This window comes from Sparus aurata, chromosome 21 (assembly GCF_900880675.1).
Source record: "Sparus aurata chromosome 21, fSpaAur1.1, whole genome shotgun sequence".
Taxonomy (NCBI): domain Eukaryota; kingdom Metazoa; phylum Chordata; class Actinopteri; order Spariformes; family Sparidae; genus Sparus; species Sparus aurata.
Genome location: NC_044207.1, coordinates 10815828 through 10842890, shown reverse-complemented (window position 1 = coordinate 10842890; position 27063 = coordinate 10815828). Strand labels below are relative to the sequence as shown.

The following is a 27063-nucleotide window of genomic DNA, read 5'->3' as shown; positions in this document are numbered from 1 at the left end:
TATGAAAACACATTAGGCTGCAGTGACAGTGAAAGGCATGAGCACAATTCTATTAGTTTAATTATTTATTAGGAGCACATATGAAGTTGACAGTGCTGTTTGACTTTGAATGGAGCTGAGGAGCCAAGAGCAGGTCAATGCCTGAAATCTGTTAATGTCCCCACATTCACTCCTGCATCATGATTTCAATTTGAGAAGAGCAGCAGTGGATCTACGAGACAAGCAGCTCTGACGTTCTGTCAGGTGGTTTTAAGTCTTATCTATTCCAGCAGTCATACGTTCAGAACCAACTTCACCGCCTGAGAGACAATCACTCCTCAGAGAGCTGTTTTCCTTCAAGTAACTGAGAAGATTTAAAAACTGGACCATTATTAATAACAGGAAAGGCAGCACGGCTAAGACCTGTGGTCTTGTTTCCAGTGTGTGGATTCTTCATCACGATTACGTCAGAGAGAGTCAGTTTCAGCAGGCCGTCTCCCACCGAAGAGTCACCTCTGGTTCATGATGGCCTGGTACTCCCTCTGGTGGGCGAACAGTTTCAGGAACACCTTGTACTTTCTCTCATAGAAGCTGCAAAAAAGCATTAAAAATGCAGGAAATTAAGACCCAAACTGATGCACAGTACTGCACATTTCAATTTCAATTGTAATAACATGCAGACTTCATGAGGTTTTTCAATAACCAGGCCTTGATCTTGAGGAAACCAGTATATTGTTGGAAATTGTGGTTGCACCTTAAATGAATGGATCACTTTACAAATCAGACGTGCATTTCAATTATATTAGTCTCACATCCAACTCAAATGCAGGTGTTTTGGAAAGTGTCAGTCTTGAGAAAAGAACGAGCCTGATTGGGTTTTAATTTAAAAGTGAATACATTGTGATGCCGAGCAAGAGCAGCATGCAGCATCGTTTAAGAAATGCACAAGCAATGCAATTTGCTTCGTCTTTACGGCGGACCATCATTTGTAATTTCTTTTATAATTCCTCTTTTAATTATCCCCAAAAAATGTTATTTACTCTAACTATGTATCAGTTAATAAATTAATTAGTAAAAAAAATCATGTATGTGTATTGTGATTGTACAATTAGTCATGGATTCATTAAATGCTTTATAACTCAGACATTAAATTATAGACATTATAAAAGAAAAAGGTTGAAATGCATCCTAAAAACTGTTCTGATGCACTCTTGTTAAACTATCATATATTTAATCCATATATGTTACTATTCCTGTTAACTTTCACCAAATGTTTAAAATTAAATTCAGTTCCTCTCACCTCTGCAGTTCACGGTCAGGCTGAACAACTTTCCCCACTTTTGCCATTTTCTCCATCGCCTCCTAAAAACAGAAATTGCAAAGACAAATATCATTTAATAAATCATGTAACGCACATTCGGTTTCAGGCCTGCGGTGACCTACTTATGGTATTAACACAAGCCAAGTGCAGCGGTTTCGGTGCGGCTGTCTTTATGACTAATGCAGTGCAGGGCCTCTCCGCTGTCTAAACCTACAAAATCCAGCCAGTTGACTGTGTGCAGCTCAGAGGATCAGACACAACAACTGCCAGCTGTAGTTATGGCTGAAAATGGGTTGACAGGTGCAGCCCAGTCCAAACAATAACGTCTTATTTTTAGTAGATCGGGATTAAAGGCTTGCCGCTCTCTTGTGCTACGAGCTCTGGTGCTCGGACCCCAAGGGATGAGAGCTCGACCCAGCAGAAGATTAATCATCGCTTTATGTCTTTAAATGCATTGAGACTGAAGCAGTCAGAGCCATGCACTTTATAATTACTGTGCATTGGTTCCCACCAGCAGATGGAGGCATTGAGTCAGCGATTATAACCTCTGTGCTGTGTGCGTATGGCATATAAAGCTTTTGAGGTAAATTTTATTGGACTATATAACAAGAAGTTTGGATTGCGAAATGCTTAATAGGTTGCAAAATAGAGTTTGTTTAAAGTGGAATGCCACCAGCTTTACTAAGTTCACTCTTCATGAGGAGCACTACTCGGCCTGTGGAAACAAATGTAGAATGTCTTCTGGGACTCAAGATGGGAGCTTATGAGTTCATTATTATCATTATTATCATTTTGGATTCAGCTTGGGACTTCAGACAGTAAGTCTGCTTTACAAACGAGGCGTGTGTGTATATAAAATAATACAATACAATATAATATAATATAATATAATATAATATAATATAATATAACATACTGTAATGACATTTAATCTTCAAATCTTCAAATGTTCCAATGTTCCAATCATGCTAACAACAGCAGTCACTTACTGGTAAACAACTCACAGCTAATTTGCATTTTGGAGATTTGGGAAATTGGGAAACTTTGTATTATTTATCTCCATTTTTAGCTGTAACTGTAACATTTAAAGATATACGGTCTAAACATGGAGGTCCAACATTCTTGCTTTGCTTGTCTGACGTTGTTTTGTTAGCATCTTTGATATCTACCCAACAGCGACATCTCAAACTAACTGCTAGTTTTGGGAAAAACTTGAGCTGACATTTTCTTGAATCTTTAACCCAACAGGTCAAACAGGCCACCGATCTTCCATTAGTGAAACGGGTGAAATTAAAGAGATATGAAAGCATCACATCACACAGACATTTTATATGATTGAGATATAAACACTGAAATAACATCAAGAAAAAAGACAGACTGTATGTAAGCTAGTGTGTGATGCAGGGGTTTCCTACTGGGAAGTAACTGTGAACAAACATTTCATTCCCACATGACTGTTCCATTTGACTGTTTTCATTGGAATACTACTACTGTACATGTACACCAGATCTCCACATGAATGAGGCACCTGAACTGTGAGATGTTTAGAAAATAACATTAGCATCATGTGAAGTACGAATACTGAAAACTCCTTAAGAACGTGTTTGAAAGTGCACAGTAATCATTCATCATTAATTATCAGGGGCAAATTCAACCCCAGTATCTCTTCATGAAGCGTTTTCTGGCTGAGCCACTATCTGCTTTATGACCTAGTTTACATACTGTATGTGTGTCACTCTACCTGTATACTGCTGTAGTCCTGTGATGCACATGCACCCAGGACTGCTGCTCCTATTAACACAGCCTCCATCTGGTCAGGCAACACCACAGGCAATCCTGAAAAGAGCAATAATGGAAAAAGTTAAACTGGCCTCCACGGGAGATACTGTTAAACAACACTGTTTCATAACAATATGTACAGTTTATCAGAAACTTAAAGTTTCCTGTAAGCATTATTTCATATTTTTGGGTGAAATCACCATTTGGGTGTCATGACATGTCATTGGGAGCCATCCGTTGTAAGTATTATATACCTGTAGCGTTGGCGTGAATCTGCACAAACAGGGCGTTTTTGCTCAACCCACCACAAAGGAAGAGGGTTCTGATGTCATGTCCTGCTTCTCTCATAGCGTCCAGAATATGAAGCGTACCGAGCTGAAACCAGAGAAGAAGACACAAGAGGAATCAGCTTACAAGTAAACAAAAGCAACCTTCATTTGTACCAAAAGGTACTAGGATGTCAGACGGAGACTCAGAGGAAGTCATTTGAGACTTAGAGACAAATAAAACAGCAGACTCACAGCAAGGGCTTGCACAGTGGCCAAATAGAGCAGCGCCAAGTCATCCAAGGTTTGGGAGAGTGATAGTCCGATCATCTGCAAAACAGTAATGAATCATTCATTCATAAGCGTCTCAAGGGCTGAATTGTAAGAGTCACCTCACATTGAGGATCTGGTATCTTAAATCGTCAGTGATTCAGATGAAAACAATTTTCATCAGTTTCTCTGCTCTCTGGCTTCCTGGAACTGCAGATATGGCCCAACAATAATTTGCTTTCTGAACACAGAAATCAATTCAGTGGTTCAACTTTGGTCTTAAACGGTGACGCGCATACATTTTAATTGACTCTTGGCACTGACAAGGTTAGTAAGAACTGCTGTCAGTGCAATAATACAAAACTGAAAGATCTGAAATGATTTGATATTTGATATTTGATATTTTGATATGCAATAAGAACTGACCCTGGGCCTGACTCCTAGTGCGGCGTAAATTAGCTGCAAGCTCACTGTATTATGAATTGTAAAAGCATTCAGCATTTTGTAAAACAGTTATTCTGGTTGTTTCCAAGAAAAGCTTATCTTATCTTAACTTATCTCAGTTTAGCAAGTGGAGGCAGAGTCCAAAATAAAACAAATCTAAAAAACCTACTTATCAACAAGTCAAATGACGTCAAGAAACAACACTTTGTGAAGAAGAACAACACAGGTTAAGAACTTCTAAAACATTTTTTAAACTATTGGTTATCTCATCGATATCGGCCATGAGAAGTAGGTAATTATTGGTTATCGTATCGGCTGAAAACAAAACATATGCTGCATTTCTAGGTTTTAGAGGACAGTGGTATAGCTTGGCTAACTGTTCCCCCCTTTGTCCAGGATCTATGCTAAGCTAGGCTAATCATCTCCCCTCCCATTCATCAAAATGTTGAGTAAAGTAAGTGAAAACAGTCAACAAACACTTTCTTTGGAAGCATACAAGTCAATCCACATTATTCATGTACTTGTCTCATTATCATTTTTTTTTTTTTTTACCAAAATGCTAAGAAATAACTCAAAATCAAAAATTAATATTCTTGAAAGTTAGAGGGTCTGCAATGACCACACTAGGTTATGGCTGTAAACAATCTTAAGATAAATAATATGTAATCTTATCAGTTGATGCTTCGAATAATGTTCCCTCACCATGCCCTTCAAGGTGGGGTCAGCCAGGGGCGACCTGTTCCCGTGGAAGTCCGGCCAGACATGCAGACTGGAGCCCAGCAGGTCCACAGCAGAACCATCATTAACCATTGAGCTCAGGTGGCTGTTAAGGTAGCTGTAGATGTTACCGCCAGTGAAAGGAAGACTGGGAACAATAACAGTATGCAAATGAAGAGCCCGGTCTGATGAAATAACATGTTGTATGCATTTTCTCATAACACATTTAACGTGTCATAGCAGGAAAAGCACGGGCGTCACTAACAGCATGTTCCAGTAAAACATTAACAACATAGCTGGGCATTTTTGTTTAAATCTTAGTTAATGTAAAGAAAATCAAATGATTAAAAAAATGACTTTCTTTGTAACCTCCACAGAATAGTCGGCTGCACACACAACTTCAATAAGAATGTAATCTTCCAAAAGCTTACTGAACATTATTAATCATCAGCTGAACGGGGAGGACATCTGTGCAAAAACTGTTTTTGGGAAGTGCAGCACTAAATGCATCAGCTGACCTCTGACGTGCTCGTTCCTGGAGCTGGGCGTATGCAGCGTGGCCCTTCACCACGTGGTCGATCTGGGGGAGTACAGAGAGAAATTATAAAAACAGGGAGGATTAAAGATGATGCAGCTGATGACATAACTGCTGGGTAACAAATTATTAGTTAAACACAAATCTACATCTACAAATTGTTAAAAACAATTTGACTGATTTCCATGTAAAGTTACTATATCATGAAGTGATGTAATTAAATAACCCATTCGGCCAACTGGAATTATATTTACAAGGATGCAAAACAGAAAAAAAGCATCATATCACCCCAATTTCACATGACAAGCCAGAAACAAAACAGCGTTTTTAACTGACTGTTAATTATTTGTCAACTTGGCAATCATTTACTTCTCAATTTGACAAAAAACTGAATTGACTGTAATGAAATGGTTTTGTTAGTAGCGTTTTTTTTGTAGAGCGTCTTCTTCAACTCTTCAAGTTGCTTTATCCAACCAACAGTCAAAGACTATTTACTATCGTAAATTACAAAGAAGTGCGAATGTTTGACGTTTTTGCTTAAAATATGACTGATTAATCCATTATCAACTAGATCTCAAATAGTTGGAAACTCGTTTTCTTTTAATCTATTAATGAAATAATCATCACAGCTCTGGCCAACTTGCATACAGGGTTCTGAAGAGCTCGATATCGGACTCACCAGCCTTCCTGTCGCACTCTGTCCTCCCTCGTTGAGCCACATGCCGGGCACCATGGCAGACAGGCAGGGCCCCCACACTCCGGGCACAAACAGAGCCTGCTCGCTGATCTGATGCACGTGAAGGTAAAAAATGTGATGCTTTAGTTAGAGTTGTATATCACAATAACAAGGAGATATGGGGTAGCGCAATTTGGTTCACCATTAGAATTTACTGTGGCCCTGTCATTGAACCAAAGGGACAGATCATTTATGAGACTACTTTAATCGACTGCACAGCTGCATATAAGTGTTAGCTATGTTTCAATCCCCTCAGAGGTGTCTCAGTTAACACAGCAGAGGTGGTGATGAGCATGGAATTCATTGTAGGAGGCTTCGTACACAATATCCATCATTTAGCACATAAGAATAAAATTTACTTAACATAAAACTTCCCTAAAGTGTACATCAGGAAACGTAAACCACTCACCGCCATGTGACAGGTTGATGTCCCACAGATCATTGCCATGCGCGTGGTGATTGGCTGGTCCTCACAGGGCAAGAGAAAGCCTTTTACGTCTGCACCGATCACACCTGGTAAATAACAAACTTTAATCAGATTTGATCAACATCAGTATTTTTATTTTGCAGGGGGAAAAAAAACAGACTATTTTTTGGCGTTACATAATACTGAGTTAACAAAACTCCCGTTCGAACCCTGTCAGGGACCGATCACAATGATTTGCGGATCAAAAGCTTTAAATCCTTCTGATGTGCCTCTCTAACCTTCACATGAGATTCAGCAGTGACACTAACTGCTGGAATAATGTTTGTCAAGCTGGTTTCAGTTTGAGCTGGAAGGTTCATCCATAGCTGGCGTACATCACTGTGACATGAACGACAACTAAAAGTGCAGAGCGTTTTAACCTCTGACTGGTGCAACAATGTGTGATGGGCAGAGGTCACAGCCAGAGGCCGGAGGTGAAGGTTCACGAGCAGTTTGTCTCCAAGAACAAAACCAGATGGTCAGGATGTCTGAACCAGAGGACAGATCGGCTGCTGCTGCTGCTGCTGCTGCCCTGAAGCCAAAAAGGTGCTCACAAATACTGTATACAGCAGCATTAATAAGTCACTTCTAAAACAGGCACCTGTTTGTTGCCCAAAATATTAACGCTGGGAGAGCTTTGGTGGGCTCATGAGTCACTTCTAGTCAGGGACGTTTCTCATACCTCATCCCCCCTCGTGTACCCTGACTACTGTTAGCTATCTGACAAGGCAAAAATGGAAAAGGAAAATCCTAAAAATAAAGGATGTTATTAATGCTAAACAAAAGATTTTTGTGTTTTAGGGTGTCGATGTGGTTGGGTGGTATTATGAGCAAATTATCTTAACAACTACAACTTCTGGCTCAGGGTGCTGAGAAAATTGAGTACAAATATTCATGTTCCCTAGAGGATGATTCTTGATGGTTTTGGTGAACCCCTGGCCTTTTCTTTCAGCACCACGATCAGGTCAAAATCAGGTCAACTAATTTGTGAAAAAGAAAATCTAAACATGACAATGAAATGACACTGTCAGTTACCTCAGAGAATGCTTTTAGGAACATTCATTTGCTGTCTTCGGGGCCACGCCTGAGGTCCAAAGTTTTAGACATGCTGTTCATATTTACATTTCCACTGAGATTGAAATGTTGTGTTCAATGAGCCCCTGGCCTTCTCTGGCACCACAGTCATGCAGAGCTTTTTATTTGTGCCAATGAAAATATCACTTTGGACATAAACATTAAATCATCCACATCTCTTCTTCCTTTGGTTTCTAACTGATGAAACATTTCATGTCTTATGGTTTTAAAAGTTTATATTTCAAACCTCTCAAAGTTGTGTGGAATCTGCAAAGTGACTGTACACTTTGAAAAAAACAATGTACTTGGCAGAATAACTCTGGCTCAAAAAACAGGTTAATGCTCTAATACCGAGGCCTCCAGCGTGAGCATCGATGAGGGAAGCGCCAACTGCAGTTCCTGGGTCCAAACCCAAATCTGCTGCCGCCTCCCGGGTGAGGCCATCTCCCAGCGGGCTCCCTGGGGGACACGTCACACTGCCTGGATGTGGGAAAACAGCACCGCCTTTTTTACAGATAAGGTGTCATAACATGAACGTTCTGAAGTTTCTAAGCAACATTTGATAAGTATCTTGGAAGCCTGTCTGTAATGTCTTGTACCTATTTTGGAGGAGTTGTTTTCCAGAAGATCCTCCAGTCCGATGCTAGTCCAGAAACTGGCATCCCATCCCTCTGGAGGGCAATACGTCCATTTACAAACCAGAGTACATAAAGATCTGTGACATTGCAGGATAGCATTGTAACATGTTTCACAACAAATCAAGTACATAATGTATATAAAGCACCGCATGATGTCACATAAACAGCAACTGAAGGCCACAGTATCAGAAACAGTTTGTTCATGATAAGACACATTTCTGGGAATTATCCCTCCTCACTCAAACCCGGTGATCACGGTTGAACAAAGCTCACCGTGTCAAAGAACCCGTTGCCTTCCAAGACAGGAAGTCCGGAAGGTCAAAGAAGTGAGCGGCTTTGTTCCAGCAGCGTTCCTTTAGATTCTGGTATAAAAAACATATATATTTTTTTTTTTAAAAATTTAAAAAACAAAATGTAAAAAAATGTTTAAAAAGACAAGAGAAACGCGTGCTTATGTGAACGATATACAAACATACATGTACAGTCAGAGACCCTAAGAACAAACCAAGAGGTGTGTAAGGCTGAAAGACTTCTAAAACAACATCAGGCACATGCTGACCGGCCAATACAGACAATAAAACATATAGAGATCAGTGGTCCTGTGCTGACCTTGCTCACCTCTCACCTCTTTGAGCCAGAGCAGCTTAGGGGGTTGCATCTCTGGTGACATGACCCCTCCCACCCTGTTTAGGACCCTGTGGCCGGCGTTTGTTATACAAGCGGCCTGCTCTTCGGCACGGTGGTCCATCCACATCACCACGTTCCTCTGTCTGTCGCCTGGGGAGGCAAAATGTAAACAAAATATGCCAAGTAGCAGATACTGCAGTGTCTGAAGACCCCAAGTGCAATTCTAAGATTGAAACTGGTTTACTGGGAGAACATAAATAAATCTGCCCTGATAGAAATGCATCATCGAGACGGTTTATAATTAGTTATTTAACTTGAGTACCTGGGTCCTGACCCCTGTGTCCACCTTGCTTGATTGAAAACAACATGAGCTCCTACCATCTCCATCTCCCAGGGTTCTGCACTGTAGCTGACCCTGACCTCTGACCTGGCTGTGGAGGAGGGGAGTTTCGCTTCAGGGATCAATAACGTATCCCATTACATTAGACTACAACAACTCAACAAAGCCCTCCAGAAAAATCCATTCTAGTAAAATTTTACAACCTGAACATTTTTCATTTAGGATTTCAAAAACGTAATTACCTAACAACCAATAATGTGCACTTTACGATTGACTTACCATCCTGACTGACTGGCACAGGCTGGAAGCTTTGGTCCAAAACCACTAGAGAGCAAGTGGCATCAAAGCCGATCCCTCGTACCTGACTCCTCTCCACATGTTGGGTAACCCTCTGGAACAGATCAAATCGAGCCAGTACAATCCCATTGGGTCAGAGCTTTTACACATGAGTCTGTGGAGCGATTGTACGAAGGTGTGCACGAATACATTTACAGGCACTGCGTGTGTGTCACACTGGCATGATTACATTGTCACTGTGATTTGCACACAGACGTCCTCCCAGCCAGTAAATTCTAACCAGGTGTGAAACCCCAGAGAGAACCGTTACAGTTGCCAGGGGGTACAGGGTATACAGACGCATTACGTTGTCCATTTTGACTTCAGCAGGAAAATACACTACAAAAATAGAATAGTGTGATGCTGAAGTTGACTGTCACAAAAAACAGGAAGCTAGCAACAGACTGACGGTACAGTGAACGCCTCCCACCAACCTGAGGCCCTTGTTGTCTAAAAAGATCTCTGTTGCCATTGAGAATGCACTAAAGTTAGCATGTTAGCACATAAGTTAAAAAAGCTAAAAATAGGGGAGAGACTTTTACTCTATCAACATGAAAGAATAAAAGTATAAACTAAGTTAGTATGAATAATTATGAATCAGCTTTGTCAGAATACAAGCTAATGTAATGAATACAAAGTTGAAAAAGCTAAAAGTAATCGGCCATAATTAGCAAACAGTTGGAAAAATTAACTAAAAGTATAGCATAAGAACTTACTAGCAGATATAAAATTATGTTATGTTATGTTATATGAAAATTAAATTAATAATTGGCGTTAGCTTAAGAGTACTGAATAAGCCATTGAAATATTAGCTTGCTCTAAGTAATGGGTAGTGCACTCAGTTGGAAAATTAGCTAACTAAAGGTAAAGAATAAAAACCGATACATTAGCAAAAGAAACTGAAGTAATGGATAACTTTAACTAGTGAAATAGTCATCTTAAAGAAAGGAATAAGAAATTCATGAGATAAATAAATAAGGTTGAGATATTGGCTAAACGTAAATTAGCTTCTGGGATAATATCTAAAAGTAATGGATAAAAAAACTTTATATTGTGAGCCTAGAGTAGTGAATAAACAGATAAAATATAAGCTAAATGCAGCTAATGGGCAACAGTTGAGATAGTTAGCTAGCTAGCTAGGAGTAAAGTATACAGTTGAAATATTGGCTAAACATATTAGCTTCTGGACAAACTGTTGACACTGTTGAAGCGTCCAGCAGTTTAAGTTTGGAAGAATAACGTTACAACACCCTCTTTTCTGTTGTGTTGTTTACATACACTTGGAACATGTCTGTGATGGGGTATCATCTGGTGTGTGTGAACAGAAGGCTGGGACCACACACTGCTTTGAGACCACTGTAAGTTACCTTCACAACTGAGCAGCACTTCTCCCAGATCTCAGCGGAGGACTGGACGTAGTGGTCAGCCTGGGGCTCCCAGATGCTGATGGGCTCCTCGGCAGTGCTCTGCAGCAGACCGGCCCTGGTCACCAGCGCTGCCCTCACACTGGCAGTGCCCACGTCCACACCTACATAGTAGACCTCCGCCATGAGGAGGCGGGCTGAATGCACAGGAGGGGGAGCAGAGGGTCCGAGGGTTGATTATTAACCAGTCTACACTGTCACTGTCAATATTAAATAGACTGTTTCGAAATAGATTAACAGACATTAACGCACGCACACGCGTGTAAACCATTTTGTACATGTTTTTTCATGATTGGTAATCATTCTCTGCCTTATCAGACACAGTTCACCCACAGCAGACCATCTCACCACCGCGGTGCCACAACGGGAGAGATAAAGATCCCCCGCACGAGATTTCACCAGAAAAAAAACAGCTCAAAAGCACACAGCAGACATTATCAAAACAGAGAGGACATCTGCAAATCGGCCAGAACAATATATCCGAACTTACCGGCGGGTCAGAATCTTTTTAGAGCGGACAAATCATCACTTTAGAGTTTCTGTAAGCGTACTTTGAGCTAGAGACTGTGGCTGCGACGGAGCGCGAGAGAGGCCAAAAAGGGCGAAGTCGAATTTTTAAACCGAGCAACAAGAAGCTTGACACAAAACATGCTGGACCATGATTTTGTTAGTTCAGACTGTCTCTCCGACATTCCTTCGGTATCTTCGTATCTTTTAAGAGTCCACGCTCTTAGGGGACTGCTGGGCCACGGACACAAACACACTGCAACACAAAATCAGCCCAAATCTTCACACGCATGCATTATTGTGGGAGATAGGAATGTCATGTGTGTAGCGGGTGTCTCTGGAAACTTAGTCTGAACAGAAACATGCTCCACTTTTATAAAGACTTTCAACAAGTCTATCATGTGAGAATATTCTAGGTTGGATCAAAGAGTCCTGGGGGAAAAGATAGCACAGCGGGGCCCCATATCCCCACGGCCTCTAAATAACCCTGTGTTTACTGCCTAATGACATGTACTATATCGGAGGTTATGTTCATTTCAGCACTAAAATACAACATCAACTAAGACATAGTCCTGTTAACTCTGTAGACTGCATGCCACAGAAGCCCTTTTTAAAATAAATTTATTTTATCGAAATGGATGAAAATAACCGAATATCAGATCCAATAATCAATCACTTTTCCTATTACTTTACCAAACTAATATCTTTACTTTTACTCAGATATGACTTGGGTACTTTTTACAGCGCTTTGTTCGGGAAAATTCTGATCCGTGTGGAGCATAACAAAACCTGAATAATGAGGGCTTTTTTTAAACTTGTTTTCTACGAGACGAGGCGTCAGGAGTTCTTGTCATTTCAATTACTGGCCACAAAAAAAGGGCAACCAACAAAACACACAGTGAACCAACATATAGGACACCATGTCTGTTAATACTCATTCTTTATTCAGTCAACAAGGTCTTTCCACAGCGGACAGTTTGACCTGTCATGGAAGCACCGGTGTAGCTAACGTGACAAACAGTGACTCTGCTCCATTTGAGGGTTACAGAGAGTCATGTTATTAATCAGCACGCAGGGCTCCAGAGCTGGTGAGACTAAGAGGTATGTAGTTATGGTTACTGTTATTAAGTACACTTCTGCTTTCCTTGTAATCATGATGACATTTCCTCTGTAAAAAAAAAAAAAAAAGAAAAAAAAGATGTACATCAATTACTGATCACTCACACGTATGAAAGTTAAATGAATAGAGACACAGTTTACTAAAATAGATGATGCTATGTTATGGTAGTGCGGTGGAACAGCTGCGAAATGTAGCTGCGTGAGACAGCAACCTGCCATCAGAGACATCTGACCTGTCAAACTTCTCTCGTCTGCATCCCTCCCGGTCTCTTCGCTCCATTGTGTTCATTTCTTAGAGGAGATCAACAGCTGTCTAAAGGAAGTGGGGCTGACTGTGATCAGCGTGCTTGGACCAGGAATGATCAGCGGAGATGGAGCACAGAGGAAAAACCGAGCAGCACGACAGGAAGAAACAGATGGTCTTCAACAAACACTGCGCGGACAGTGTTTGAAATCTCATCCGTCTCTCCCTCACTGCTCAGTGTGTGTGTGTGTGTGTGTCCCTCTGGTCCACGCCTGAAGGTAATCAAAACTTTTCTCTGTTGATACATCAACACATGCATATATAGTCTTTCTCTGTGTTTTGCTTTCATGTAAAGGGGGAGTGTTTCCACGGACCCTGGGCTGTCCCACCTCTGGACAACAACAGCGGGCCTGTTGGGAGGCAGGCAGGACCGAGCTCCTGATTAGAAAACTTCACACAGTGGAAACAGCTGGCCAGGGCAGGGAGGAGGAAGGAGCCCTGTTATCTAAAAGCGACCCCGTCAGGCCAGCGGAGGGGAAAAGCTGACGGAGAAACAGGAAGCGCGGCCAGGGCACAGCGGTAGTTGCGAGGGAGGAAAATAGTCCTCTGGCGGGGCTGAACACAGGTGTACAGGCACAGGGTGACGAGGCTCAGAGAGTTATCTGAATATTGGAAGAGGAAAGAATGAAAGACAGCAAAAGCTGGGGCCCTGCTCGCCTTTGTCACGGCCGTGGTATTAGACACAAACTAAAGCATTCCAGCGCTGGATTTCCACTTCAGGGTGTCAAATACTTCCAAATGGGTGTTGCAGGGCCGTGTTGTGAGGACAACATGTCATCTCAAGAGTGTTGACCTCAGGCAGCTCTGGTTCTCCCAGGCTGTCTGGGGCTGTTAACTTATTTATAGTTGGCTTGAGGAGAACATGTTGAATAATACAATGGGGGAGGCCAGACAGACCGGACCGCTGCAGCTGTACACAGCCTTCAGCCGCGAGAGCAGCTTCACATTCACCTAAAAGGCCTTTTTAGAAATGAACCCACAGAATGTAATGAATGTCTCTCCCGCAAAGTAAGATTCCCATGTGACTTAAACACTCCCACACACTTAGATCAAGTTAGTTTATCAGTGCATTGTATTTACTTCCATGTGTTCGCTCAGCTCTGGTGTCTGTCCATATTACAGGTGAGAGCCGTTTGACATTCTGGACAGTTAGACTAAAGCTGATGAGACAGAATCTTATTCATCCTAAAAGGTATACATTTATTATCAGTGATGGATTGTAATAAGTACATAAACTTGAGGACTGTAGGCAACATAGATACTAGTTTCAGGTATACTTGCTCTTTCCTTCAGTATTTTTCATCACTACTTTACACTTCCACTCTGCTACATTTTGGAAAGAAAAATAATGCACTTTTTACTCTACTACATGTATTTGTTAACTTCAGTTACTAGTAACTTGCATGGCGCATCAGAACCAGTAGGACATTTAAAAAACAAACAAAACCTGAACAATCAGACTGGTCAATAATCATTCCACCTATAGTATACAGTATAACCATACGGGTCAATATATGTATTATTTACTTTTACTTGTGCTTTTGACACCTATGTACTTACTATTCAGGAGTATATATGTATTGACTGTCTGTCTTCTTGTTATTCGTCTGTGTATGTATACATGTATGGATACACATATGAATATGTGTGTCTATTGTAAATATATACTGTGTGTATATGTTGGGCTGAGCACCGTATCAGTATCATATTGTTGTTGTGATATTCTGTAACAGGACCAGTGGTCATCGCGACAATTTTGTTATTTCACAGTATTTGGTCAATACCTTCAAAATATTAATAGTAATATTGATACATACTGTGTCACGTTGTAGCCTTAACAGATATTGCATTGTTATTTTAGGGCTGTATTTCCCAGCCCTATGTACATGCATATACATATGTGTATTTATATCATCTCCATGTAATATTTATTTATGCTGTTTATACTGCTGGCTGCCCAATATTTCAATCCACCAGTTTTCTTTCAGTCAGGTGCAATATTCTACTGTTGTTTGTAGCATTTGTACTTGGTTACAGTGCACTAAGCACATGTAGACATCTAACGCGTATTTCTGTAGCTACTCTAGTTGTAAATGTAAACACATATAGAAGTATAGTTATCACATATAGTTTAATGTATTTTTTTTTGTTCACTTATTTATCATGTATCATCATTAATTGTAAGTTGTTTTTTTATTTTATGTCTAATTTTTCCTTATATTTCTTTCCTTACTCTTATCTCTTATTGTCTTCTGTTTGTGTCTGATCAGAATCTCTCTACAGTCGACATTTCCATTTGAGAAGGAGGAACTGTACCCATTTCCCCTCGGGAATCGATGAAGCATTTCTGATTCTGATAAACATACGCAGTAAAATGAAAGACATTATAGAACAGAAAAAGGTGGAAAATACATTTATAACAAGCAATAATATCATCATACTTACAATACAAGCATAGAAATATATACATTTTGTTTTGGAGCCACTCCTGTCTTAATTATATTAAATTTGAACTAATACATCGGGATCTGCAATCAAATTTAAATTCAGGATGGTAAGAGATCCATAATGTCTATGTTTGAAATTCAGTTTATTGCTTAGACGTATGCAATAATGTTAATTAATTGTTATTCTTCCAGTGACAAGTATCCCTCGACATATTTAGAGTTTATAGTCACAATTTCACCTGTGTGTTGGCCCCAAATGCATATGTATTTTCATACCCACTTGTGTCTGTACATATTGACTGCTGTTTATGTTTGCTCGTCTCTGCGTGGCTTCTCTTCCTATATATTTCTCACTGTGCGTGTGTTTGGCCCTTTGTGTGAATCACAGGCTATTTCCCGTAAGAATCCTGTTCCTCTCTGTGACAACCAAGAAAAACGGTTGTAAAAAGACTATTTTCACATGTTGTGTTCCTCACACCAAAGCAGAAGCTCCTGGTGCAGGTGTGACATCATTCTCTTTCTTCTGTCTTTAACCCTTCTGACTGTTCTGCCAGCCGACAGCGCGGTGAAGATTTCACGTGTCTGCATTTTGATAATGAGGTCATCACTTGAGTTGGTCTGAATCTGTGAAACTTCACCTCCTGCGAGCACAATGCTGCCGATCGCAAACGTAGAATATCGATTATGTGTTCGTGCGTTAATCACGGCTGAGCTGCGAGGCCGTCCGGAGCAGCCTTCACCTCAGGATGGGTAACTAATAATTGAGCGGGTAACTAAATATTCAAAAACACTACGTAATCCCAGAGTACATTGCTCCACTGTCTGCATTACCTAATCCCATAAGCCATCGCGGGGGGGCGGGGATATGGCCAGTTGTCAGAGCAACCTGCATGTCATTAGACATACCCCGCCTTCCAAATCATCTTCAGCCAATCGGGGGCCGTAGAAATGACATCATTGTTATTTTCAGTAGAGCTGCAGCTTAGAGGTGGATAAAGTTCGTCTCCACGTTGGAAGTGATAGAAAGTATTATCCCTATTCGGACTGTGTTTCTGTGTTTTGGTGAAGGAGGAGAACTCGCGGCGGATACTTCAGGTGTGGGAACAGAGAGTCTCGGCGGCGGGGGGAGTCCGGTTTGTGTTGACGATCGCGAGGATCACAAGAGAAAAGTTTTCTCAGGACGCGAAGTTGTCAAGTGAGTTGAACTTCAACAATAGGCGGACTCTGCCGCAAGACAGCCGAGAGACAGCGAGGCACGGGACGTATGTAGACAGTCGACCTGGGACTTTTCCCCCTCTTGTTTTTAATGAGAATAGACGTCCCTCAAGGTGATAAAAACTTTATGTCCAGGAAAATGGAAGCGACCTTCTACGACGAAGCCGTGGGTGCTTCCAACTCTCAGCATGACGGGACGACAGTGTACGGGTTCAACCCGAAAACCCTCAAACAGACCATGACCCTGAACCTAAACGACCCGAAGAACTTCAAACCCCAGCTGAGCTCCAAGGCGCTGGACATCCTCACGTCCCCTGATGTGGGCTTGCTGAAGCTGGCCTCGCCTGAGCTGGAGAGGCTGATCATCCAGTCGTGCAACGGGCTGACTACTCCCACCCCGACCCAGTTCGTCTGTCCCAAGAACATCACGGACGAGCAGGAGGGGTTCGCCGAAGGCTTTGTGAGGGCACTGGCTGAGCTGCACTACCACCAGCAGGGACCCGCCGTCCACCCTGACGCACAGGCCGGCGCGACCACCAGCATGGCAGCCGGCTCTGCCGCGTCCGAGAGCGGCGGGATCCCCTACAGCTGCACGGTGCGCGCCGAGCCGCCGGAGTACACAAACTTGGGCTCTTTCGGCCGAGCCGTGGGCTCCGCGTCTGCACCTGCCAACGAGAGGCACCCAGCTATGACCTACCCATCCGCCCAGCAGCCGTCCCACAACCACATGGAGCACCAGCTGGCGGCGGCGGCGCAGCACTCGCGGCTACACGCGCTCAAAGAGGAGCCGCAGACGGTGCCCGAGATGTCCGGCGACACCCCGCCGCTCTCCCCCATCGACATGGAGAACCAGGAGCGCATCAAAGCGGAGAGGAAGCGCATGAGGAACAGAGTGGCCGCGTCCAAATGCCGGAAAAGGAAGCTGGAGAGGATCTCCCGGCTGGAGGACAGGGTCAAAAACCTGAAGAACCAAAACACGGAGTTGGTTTCCTCTGCCAACGTCCTCCGGGACGAGCTGGCTCTGCTCAAGCAAAAGGTCATGGACCACGTTAACAGCGGCTGCCAGCTCATTTTGACGCAGCAGCTCCAAGCTTTCTAGACTGCCGAGGGGGTGGGGGAGAGAAACCAAGGGACGATTTCTTGGGGACCAAATGCAGCTTACAGTGGGCTTGTTCTGCTTGGCGGTGGGGGGAGGGGGGGGGGGGGGAGGGAGAGTCCATGTGTCTCATTTCATTTTTCCACCAAATTATCCGCTCAGGCTGCATCCACCGAATCTGCGCAGACAAAGAGCAGGAGGGACGGAGACTGGGAAAGTTGTTGCGCACAGCTCAGAGGAGGAGGAGGAGGGGGGCACTCGCTCCAAACATGCCTCTGACGGGACTTGTTAGATATTTCAGGCACTTTTTTTTTTCTTTTCATTCAAAAACCACGACATCAAGTTTGTGTCGCGGTAAGGCAGCACATCGACTGATCATATACGGTCAGAGCATTTTTTTTATTTTTTTTAAAGTAACTCTCACGTAGCCAGGACAGCCGGAGCCTGTGCGGGGATCAGATTGCAGACGGACGGAAACACAGGCCCGTCTTCTCACCACGTCAACTAGCAGTTCATGCGTTATAGACTTGAGTCGAGCACTGAGCATCCCACCAGCGACTATACAGTATGTACAGAGTAACACTAACATTACAAAATAAATACAAGTTTCACACCTTTTTACGCAAGGACTCCTCTAGGTGTGTGTGTAGCGTTTACTGACAGAACCTGCCTTACTTTCTTAACCCTTCTGTTCATACAAGTTTGTGATAAGAGGTGTAACTAATGTTAGACCTGAAATAACACTTTGTAATAATATTTGTACGCTGTATTTTTGAGCACTTCCGAACTGTAAATACGACAAAAAATAAACATGTTGGACACGCGTTGATGTGTTTTGTACCTTTTCTGAATAACGTCACAGCTCATTACTCCGAGTGTTTGTTATTGGAGGAGCAGGGGCGGACGGGACACTGAGTCACCGGCGCAGTGCGTGTGTGTGTGTGGCGCTTGTAATGGTCGGTGAGGCTGCGCGGCCGCCCATTGGACGGAGAGGTGTCGGAAGTGAGGCGCACGCTTCCATATATGGCGAGGAGGCCCTCCAATGCGCACTGGGACGGGCGTGTGTGTGAATCACCGTCTTCCCACTACAGCTGGTGACTCCTGGAAGAAGCCTATGAGGCATAAGCAGATCTGTTTACACACGTCAGGAGTGTGTCAAGGGACAAAGGAAATGTTTTGATCGAGGGCAGACACTACAGGTGGAAACACCAGGTTTCGGGATTTGGGGACGTTTTATTTCTTTCACACTAGTGGGGAAATTAATATTATTTTGGCTCAGATTTCTGTTCTGGTCATTATGCAAATTAGTGTCCTCATTTTAATATTCAAACACAAAATATATATATAAAAAAAAATACTCTAATCAAATAAGAGGTCAGCATGTCACCAAAGTAACAGCCAATTGTAGCGGCCATTAGCTGGTTAGCTCAGTTAGCCGTGCATCTAGTGGTCCCACCAGGAGCTTGGAGCGTCAGAGAAGTTTTGGGGTTAACACCGTGAACAAAGGAGCTTTGGACCAGGATTGGCCGGGGCTAGCTGGTTAGTAGATATCTGCAACTCAATACAAAGATACCAAGATGCAGAAACTGCCATTTCTTCACATTCTGTTGATTGGTTTAGTGTATTTTTCTTGGATCGTTTTCAACCAAAAAAAAAAAACTATCCAGTTTCATTCTAATCTGTATTCTGAAGGTTATTACAGATGGGTTTGGGTTTTCATATATCATTGATAGACTGATTCAGTTGAAAACATTATGAAAACTTTTTTTTCCCCTTCAAATGTCTGTTGACAATATTTTCTGATTGTCCAAAATTCCCACTGTAATATTCTTTGACTCTGATGAGTCAACAAAATGAAACAAGCATTTTGAACCAGGCACTATCTTACATTTAAAATTCTGTTCTGGAATTGTCTGCATATTTAGTGCGCATTAATTAACACATACCTTATTTTCACATCAAGACATCACACTTCAGAAAAGTTGCCATACAAGAAACTGTCTTGATCCAAGTAATTTACTAGGGAAGAGTCATGGCGATATATATTACCCTATTCACTGGTAGTATATAACTTTGAAGAGTCGTTCCAAACCTGTAGGCTAGTGAACAGCATGTACAAAAACAAATTATTTATTCTCTCAACTACTGTCTGTGATATAAATTACAAACGTGTTTTGTGTAGAAAAAAAAAAAAAGGTACAAAATCTATACATACTTCAACCTGAATTAGTTGCTGCACACATACATGGAAAACAGATATTCAAGTGCACTGTGACATAAAAAAAAATCAGCCTCATCTGTACACACATTGTGGACCACCAACACTGATGGGTACTCACTGACTTTAAAGCAGACTGGAACACTATGGAGAGAATGTTGAGATATGTTTATGAGGGGCGTGATGACACGGGAGGCAGCTGTGGGGCACATTTTAAAGAGCCTGCACAGCCACAGTAAACCCACACAGGTGTCTTCACTTACGGCCTGATTGGACCAGAGTCACTGCTTGACATTTCTGTTGCACCTGTAAAAGGCGGAACACTTCCATCGACGTTGAACTTTCACCTGAGACGAGGTCTAATCAGATTAAATGAAAACACCTGCGTGTAACGCACAGAGCCTTTAAGACTGTTTAAATATGCTGTGACCTGGTCATGTACACACTGCTACAGGATCAGATATCGACATCTGTATTCTAAGGACGTTTTCGATACTCAACAACCTGAACAAGCACCTTACCCACAAACATGACACGTTTAAACATTAACACTGTGCCTTATTTTCCTGTCCAGAGCTCATGAGCTGCTGATATATCCTAAACACTTTCAATATTTTACCACCAAATCAGATTCTCACTTTATAACAGAAGTTCCAAATTATTGTGTGTTGACTGCCAAAGTGGTTGATGGAACAGACACCATTAAAACAGCTACAGTGCTAATTTGCCAGCTGGTGGCTGGAATGCGCTGCCCACTCTGTGTCCACTGTCCAACTGCTTAGTTTCATCCCACTCCACTCACTCACTGGACACACTGTTCCCCATCCAATTCCATGTGGGGTTTATTTTTGCGTTTAGTTCCTGATGGTATCCACTGTTTATATTCAGTCCTGTGTCAGTGGGTCTCAGCTGACGAGCACGCCATCTTTTGCAGCAAGGCGCTGCCGGTGTACGTGGTCCTGCTCTAGTTCTTCGTGGCTGGGGTGCCAGAGCCGGGACAGGATGCGCTCCATGTTCAGGGCATACATCGTGTGGGAGGGCATTACACCGTGGTGAACCTAAAGCACACACATGTTTCAGAAAGACATTCAACCATTTAAACCTATTTTGGATAAGTCATGGAAGCCCAGATGGACTAATGTGAGCAAATTCAGAGCAAACACACAGGTCCAAAAGCACAGCTCACCAATGTGACTTACAAAAATATTACTGTCATTTGTTCAAGTGCTCTGGTGGGATCAGCTGACGACGTCATGTCACAGCACTCTGTAATGAGCAATTAAAGAAGCTGATGTTGTGAAAGTTTGTGTAGTAGTATAGTATAACCTGGGCGGCAGGGGGGGACCTTTTTCAACATTATTTTGAGGCAAAATCACAAAATTCTTTAGGTGTATTTTATGTATTGATTGCTGGTGATTCTACACATGTGGTTGTTATGAAAGGATTTGCACGTTACAACTTCCGCAAGCTCAAACAGCCTGTTTTCTTTTAAGAAAAGAGGAAAAAAAACTTATGCACCAATTCCAAAGCACATAATGTCACATGGGTTTTTACAAGGTCACAGTTTGTTCACCAAATCTGACCATGGTGGCACAATGCAGTCACGAGTGTATGACTGCACTTGAGAAATGGGCCTGACCTGCTTTTTTTAATCAATGGGGTATGTTAACAATCCTGGGACGGGGAAGACACATGAGTACATTTCTCTCACCTGTAAAGCCTCCAGGAGATCAAACATGCTGATCGGAGGGAGGGGTGCAGGGAGCATGTCAGCAGAACAGGCCAATAAGTGAACAGCTTGTTGTTCTGCTTCATCAGGCGACACTTGAGGTGGTGGGCCAGCAGGGAGGGAAGCACTTGGAGGGGGACTGAGAGAAAGACAATGTGAATATAATTATGGACATTAAAATATTATCAGTGTTACTACTTCCCTTTAATGACAGCAAAAGAATCAATGATTGACTGTACAGATAGTCTATAGTGAGACTGAGCAGCAACAGTGTCAGTGTCTACCTCAACTCATTTCTTTTATATTAACCCTGTACAGTGTTTATCAGCTACTGGGAGGTATCACAGTTGTCCATACCATTCTGTAACACTGTGATAAGCAGCGAGGCTGTTCTTCAGATAAGGCTGAGGCGTGACATCACTGCCAAAGGCATACGGGAAGTGACCATCTCGTAAACGATACGCCTTCCTCCGGGTGATTACAGCAGTCAGGACGTCTTTTAAGTGGTGCTGAAATAAATCAGGACAGCAAGTCAAGCAAGGCTCGATCTCCATGGTAACAGGCTGTGTAGATGTTAAAACGCAGATTGTCAATGAAAAGTTAAGACCACCATTTTGTTGAGTCATTTCCCTGTACGGGTGTAGTGCAAACCTGTATGGGAGATCAACCTGACATAAAAGTGTCCAGTGTTGGGAGAGAGAGAGTGTCAGTTTACTTTTTCCTCTATGTGAAGTTTGTATAATTTGTCATACTGTCATACTCTGATAGAGAGCATCATATAACCATATATCATATATGCCAGTAAATCCCTTTGAGACAAATTTGTCATCTGTGACTTTGGGGTAAATAAATAAACCCGTCTCTACTTAACACTGATGGAAAGTTGCTACAAACCTCAATAGCATAGATCATGCTGCTGACGGCATCATCTGTGATGTTATCCAGGCCCAGCTCAAAGGCCGTCACCATCATGCGGGCCTCCAGCTGGCCCCGTGTGGGCAGCAGCAGAGTGTGGGCGCTGAGACGCAGCTCCTCCTCCTCACCTCCCACCTCCCGCAGGCTGAAAGGTTGGGCAGCGCTCAGAGGGTTCTGAGGCTGGAAACGATGCTGAGGGCGCAAACAAGACATGTAAATATCCAAATGATGACTGTTTCAGCATCTGGTGATTACTTATGGGGCACTAACATCACAATATTTAGGCAACGGGTTTATTTTAAAATATCAGTAGAGCTGCTGTTAACGTAAATGTACACAGCCTTTGCAGGGTTGAATGTCAGAAAAAAATACTTACATCAAATTTCTGTCTGGAGGAACATTTCTTCTTCCCCTTTGGTTTGCCAGGCTTTGATGCAGAACCAGCTTGCCACTGTAATGGCCCTGTGCCCTCTAGTGGACGATAAAAGAACATACAACAGAGAGTGAACTGAAGAAACAAAAATGGAGATGGGATATAAAGACAAATAATAAGAAAATTCATAATTGAATATCTTTAGCTGGCTCATGAACAATTGAACATGCTTAAATAGAGTCAGTGATCATTTAAATCATTAATCACAGGCACTGTACGTGTTGTGTTTGTCACATACACAATTCCAAAATACATTTAGGATTAAATGTAATTGTGTTAGATCTATCTGAAAATAGTCCTGCTCCAATGCTAGAGATGGAACTGAGGATCTTTATCAACTCCCTAATTTATTAGTGATCAGTTTTCTGCAACTGCTTCATTCCAACTAGGTCTAAGCAACGTGTATATTGAACAATTTGGAACCAGTTCTAGAATCAAATCCCCATCTTATTCATGAGACAATAAAAATCAATACAACAAATACATTTTAGTGTGTACACCAGATTAAGGAACTGCAAGAATTAAAAGAACATAGATTGAACACTAACTCATATGAAGTGTCACAGAAAATAAATTATATATTTTTAAAAAATCCATACCTGGTGTTGAGACGATGATCTGGCAGCGTGTGAGAATGGCCAGGAGGAAATCATTGTGAACGTGGACTGCAGAGGAGGAAGGAGGGAAACAGAAAATGAGCACCAGCTTTTCAGGTAGTATACATTTTTTAGGCATAAACAACAAAAGTGTTTATTCTTGCTCACTAACCATTCTCCTGTGCCAACAGGCGACGAGCCTCAACGTCAAACTCCTCCTTGCTGATCTTCTGTTTGAACCACAGCTTCAGGTTTGCCCAGTAACTGCACAGAGAGACACCACACAGGAAACATCAGTACAGGACACACCTCACTGTGTATTTACAACATCGTTCATTTCATAAACAAGCCTAAATGCACATTGTATCTTAATGAATGTCTAAAAGAGAGAGTTTATATTTAGAGCATGAACTGCTTAAAACAAGTACCCGCGTAAGTTTAAGATGTTTTCCTTTCTTTTTTCGTCTCCCATCCCTGTTTCCTTCAACTTGACATTAACACAAGCTACACAAATATTTTTACACAAACCGACAAACATGTTCAAAGTGATGAAGCTTTGGTTAGCAGATGAAATTCGTTGATACAATGTTAATACGTCCGGTTTGCAGTTTGTCTCGCGTCATCTTGGAAGCACATCATAAATACTGAATAACTGAATAAATACTAGCTCATTGAAAACCGTTGCCAACGACAGACGCCGCAAACATTAGCTTGTGTGCTAGCAAGCTGCTAATATGCACGTAGCTAGCTAACAGAGGAATTACTTTGCATTTCGGCGGCAAACCGAGAAATAGGAAAGAAAACCAACACCGCAAACAGAAGACACACGCGAACAGCATGTTACTCACTGCTTGACATTATCGCCAATCGCGTCAGTCAAGTTCTTCTTTGCAATCTCAAGCTCGCTAGCATGAGCTGCCATGGCGTTCATCAAGTCCTACAGTGACGTCATCACCCGGCGACAACAAGTTGCTCTTTTTTTGTGGCGGAACTTTATTGTAGCGAGTAAGTTTTAATTAACAAAATGAATATGACTTCATGCAGTGATCATAAGATGCATAGATAGATATAAATGCCATCGCTATATCAACATGACAATACTTAAATAATACGTATTCAATAAGAGAATGCATTTAAAACAGAATGATAGATGAATAATAGCTAGGGGGCGCTGTTAAACTAAACAATGTTTTTATTTTTTTACCAGAAAACACGTTCATACAATTTAACACAAATACAAGACATATGGATACTTATACTTATGAATAAAAACATACTTTTTAATTTTGGTAGGATTTATTTCGAGATTCCTTTTTAAAGAATACCACTGGTTCATCTTTCCTTCGTCTACGCCAGAGCACCGAGAGTGAAATATGCAGAAATGACGTGTACAAATGCTTGTCATCAATGACAAAGCTTTAACATTAAGCAAATCTGTCTGTTTTACCTGTCTTCTCATCTACACAGTGATGGCCATGGTAGTAAAGCTATTCCACCTCTAGATGGCATCATAGTGTGATTTAAATCCTGCAAAGCCCAGTCCTCTTCCATCTGGCTGATTGAAAGCTGAGTAAAAAGAGAATATAGATTAGTGTATCGCAAAATTGAAAGACGTACTTTATTAAAGTGTCTACACACATTATTGCAGCAAGGTGAAGATGTATGCAGAAGGTCACATTCTGAGCCACTTGGAATGTTGCTCATTATTTTTGCAATTGAGCATGTTGAGTTAAACATGATATGAGCTGAGACAGCACCATGGCTGTACATGGCTGTAGGGTAAATGTGCAGATCTGATCACTGCCAAGAATGTCGCCTGAGAAAAACAGATTATCTCATGGACTTTGCACTCTGGAGCAGGTAAGAGTAAATCTAAATGTGTTGTTGTTGTCCCACTGCCCTGCAGGAATGTATTATAATAATCTCCCAACCTTTTATTGCTGAGTTAAAGTTGGTGTGTTTTGGTTCCCTAACTCCAGAAATACTTCTTTTAATGATCTCAATAACCCTCCACCAAAACAACACCAGCTGCCAGAATCAGAGTAGTTTTAATACAACTGGAGAAAGCTGTATTTAAAAGAAAATTGTATCACATCCCACTTTAACCGCTGAAATTCCTTCCCCAAATTCAAAAGTCCCTCACATCTGCAGCTACTTTATAATGCAGCAGCTGAAATGTGAACTACTGCTAAATGAAGAGATCAGACAGGATATTTCCTGTTCTATCAACGTCATACCAGTCAAACTCAGAACGGGTGGAAAAGGTGTACTAATCACATTCAAAGCACATACAGGGTCGGCTATAGCAGCGCATTAATTTCATTTGACTTCTCCTTGGTGTGGGCTTAACTGAGTCTGTTATCTTCCTCTTTCTGTTATTTTTCCTGCTTATTTCTCCTCAAGGAAAGTAATAAAACTGATGCTGCACACTATTGTCTTTGTTATTTTTCCTCAGTAAATGTATAATTTATCATTAGCAGCTGAAAGTAAATACCAGAATCGTTGCTACTGTTGTAAGCCTGTTTTTTTTTAATACTGGAAGTAAAACATTTCTGTGGTTTGTTCTGTTGTCCTTTGTGGCTTTTTGGCTCATACCTCTCTGGGGCAGGTTTAGGCTGGGAGGCCCTTTTGTTTTTCACTGTTTTAACTATGGTGTAAAAACAGTTGAGTAGTCAGGGCGATCGCTCCTTTGGCTCCGTCTCTCCAGGCGGTCATGAAGCCTTAAACAGACCTCTGTGACTCACGCCATTCATCACAATGAGTGAAATCGTATATCCAGAAAACACGCCGTTAACAGTCATACTGACTGTTAGTGTGTCCTCCAGTTCAGTGACTAATGCTGACTCCACAGCGTTTGGAGGTCACACGTCTTTACAAAGGAGATCCATTTGATAAAAGGGGCTTAAAGGTTTGAGTCTAGGATAAACACGCTTTTCATGCCAACCACATGAACAATGAAAACCATCTGAGTTTCAGGTCCGTTATAGATGTGTTTAACAGGCATATCTGTTAGCAGGCAGCTGAAACTGAGGGAGCACATTTCTCATGGCTCAGTTGGTCCTTTGTTTGTTATCTTTGGGTTGCGATTGGTGCTTGGATTGACCTCTGTCTGTAAAAAAAAAAAAAAAAAAGAGAAAAAAGAAAACTCATTAAAATAAATCTCATTTTCCCAATCTCAGCACTTGCTTGTGTGCTTCGCAGCTAGATGAAAAATGGCTCTTCCGTATGTTTTAGACTAATAAGGCAGAGTGGAAACTGCGGCCGTCTGCAGCTCGGTGAGCCTTCCCAGATCCCTCCAAATGATGATCCATCTTAAACAAGTGTCTGTTAAGCTTTAAATCAAAAGGCCACTTAGGAACGGACTTACTTATGGAGCTGTTTGGCTGTCCCAGTTTGGGCAAAAATTACTCATGGTGCTTATTTTCAAAGAAAACAGCCCCACATCCTGCCTGTTGATTTGCTGGTTGACACTAACAGAGCTTTTGAGGGCTAATGAGTCACTCTCACGGACATTCCCCAAACAGCAGATGTC

The 27063-nt window shown here is 41.9% G+C and overlaps 3 protein-coding genes across 7 annotated transcripts; 1 reads left to right on the top strand and 2 right to left on the bottom strand.

Annotated features, from left to right (window-relative positions):
• Positions 1–52: 52 nt before the first annotated feature.
• On the bottom strand, positions 53–20097 carry fggy (FGGY carbohydrate kinase domain containing). 5 transcript variants are annotated; one of them, XM_030402267.1, is made up of 16 exons: positions 19980–20097; positions 10896–11089; positions 9472–9583; positions 8851–9002; positions 8499–8587; positions 8187–8302; positions 7939–8091; positions 6457–6560; positions 5991–6098; positions 5295–5356; positions 4762–4924; positions 3601–3675; positions 3334–3454; positions 3042–3136; positions 1280–1341; positions 53–570 (listed from the first exon to the last, which is right to left on the bottom strand). In XM_030402267.1, exons 1-16 carry the CDS (start codon positions 20068–20070, stop codon positions 489–491), a joined length of 1779 nt encoding a protein of 592 aa, XP_030258127.1. In that variant the 5' UTR covers positions 20071–20097; the 3' UTR covers positions 53–488. The 5 variants fall into 5 exon arrangements, with proteins under 5 accessions (XP_030258127.1, XP_030258128.1, XP_030258129.1 ...); XM_030402268.1 differs by having other exon boundaries at positions 7939–8067; XM_030402269.1 differs by lacking the exon at positions 19980–20097 and adding an exon at positions 11443–11564.
• Positions 16289–18464, top strand: LOC115572327 (transcription factor AP-1-like). The gene has a single exon (XM_030402274.1). It carries the CDS (start codon positions 16636–16638, stop codon positions 17641–17643), a length of 1008 nt encoding a protein of 335 aa, XP_030258134.1. The 5' UTR covers positions 16289–16635; the 3' UTR covers positions 17644–18464.
• On the bottom strand, positions 19384–24506 carry tada1 (transcriptional adaptor 1). Its single transcript, XM_030402273.1, has 8 exons — positions 24380–24506; positions 23704–23795; positions 23535–23600; positions 22879–22973; positions 22482–22694; positions 21945–22096; positions 21570–21726; positions 19384–20916 (listed from the first exon to the last, which is right to left on the bottom strand). Exons 1-8 carry the CDS (start codon positions 24460–24462, stop codon positions 20764–20766), a joined length of 1011 nt encoding a protein of 336 aa, XP_030258133.1. The 5' UTR covers positions 24463–24506; the 3' UTR covers positions 19384–20763.
• Between the last annotated feature and the right edge of the window lie 2557 nt (positions 24507–27063).

What these genes read in the sequence shown, in the direction of transcription:
- fggy (XM_030402267.1), bottom strand. Translation starts at nt 20,070, where the DNA reads ATGTGCCCCACAGCTGCCTCCCGTGTCATCACGCCCCTCATAAACATA. An exon ending in GCAACGGGTTCTTTGACACG is followed by an intron (nt 8,303 to 8,498) that starts GTGAGCTTTGTT and finishes GCAATGTCACAG; the next exon opens with ATCTTTATGTACTCTGGTTT. An exon ending in AAACAACTCCTCCAAAATAG is followed by an intron (nt 8,092 to 8,186) that starts GTACAAGACATT and finishes TCTGTAAAAAAG; the next exon opens with GCGGTGCTGTTTTCCCACAT.
- LOC115572327 (XM_030402274.1), top strand. Translation starts at nt 16,636, where the DNA reads ATGAGAATAGACGTCCCTCAAGGTGATAAAAACTTTATGTCCAGGAAA.
- tada1 (XM_030402273.1), bottom strand. Translation starts at nt 24,462, where the DNA reads ATGAACGCCATGGCAGCTCATGCTAGCGAGCTTGAGATTGCAAAGAAG. An exon ending in GATCATCGTCTCAACACCAG is followed by an intron (nt 22,974 to 23,534) that starts GTATGGATTTTT and finishes ATCGTCCACTAG; the next exon opens with AGGGCACAGGGCCATTACAG. An exon ending in ATCTCCTGGAGGCTTTACAG is followed by an intron (nt 20,917 to 21,569) that starts GTGAGAGAAATG and finishes TGTGTGCTTTAG; the next exon opens with GTTCACCACGGTGTAATGCC.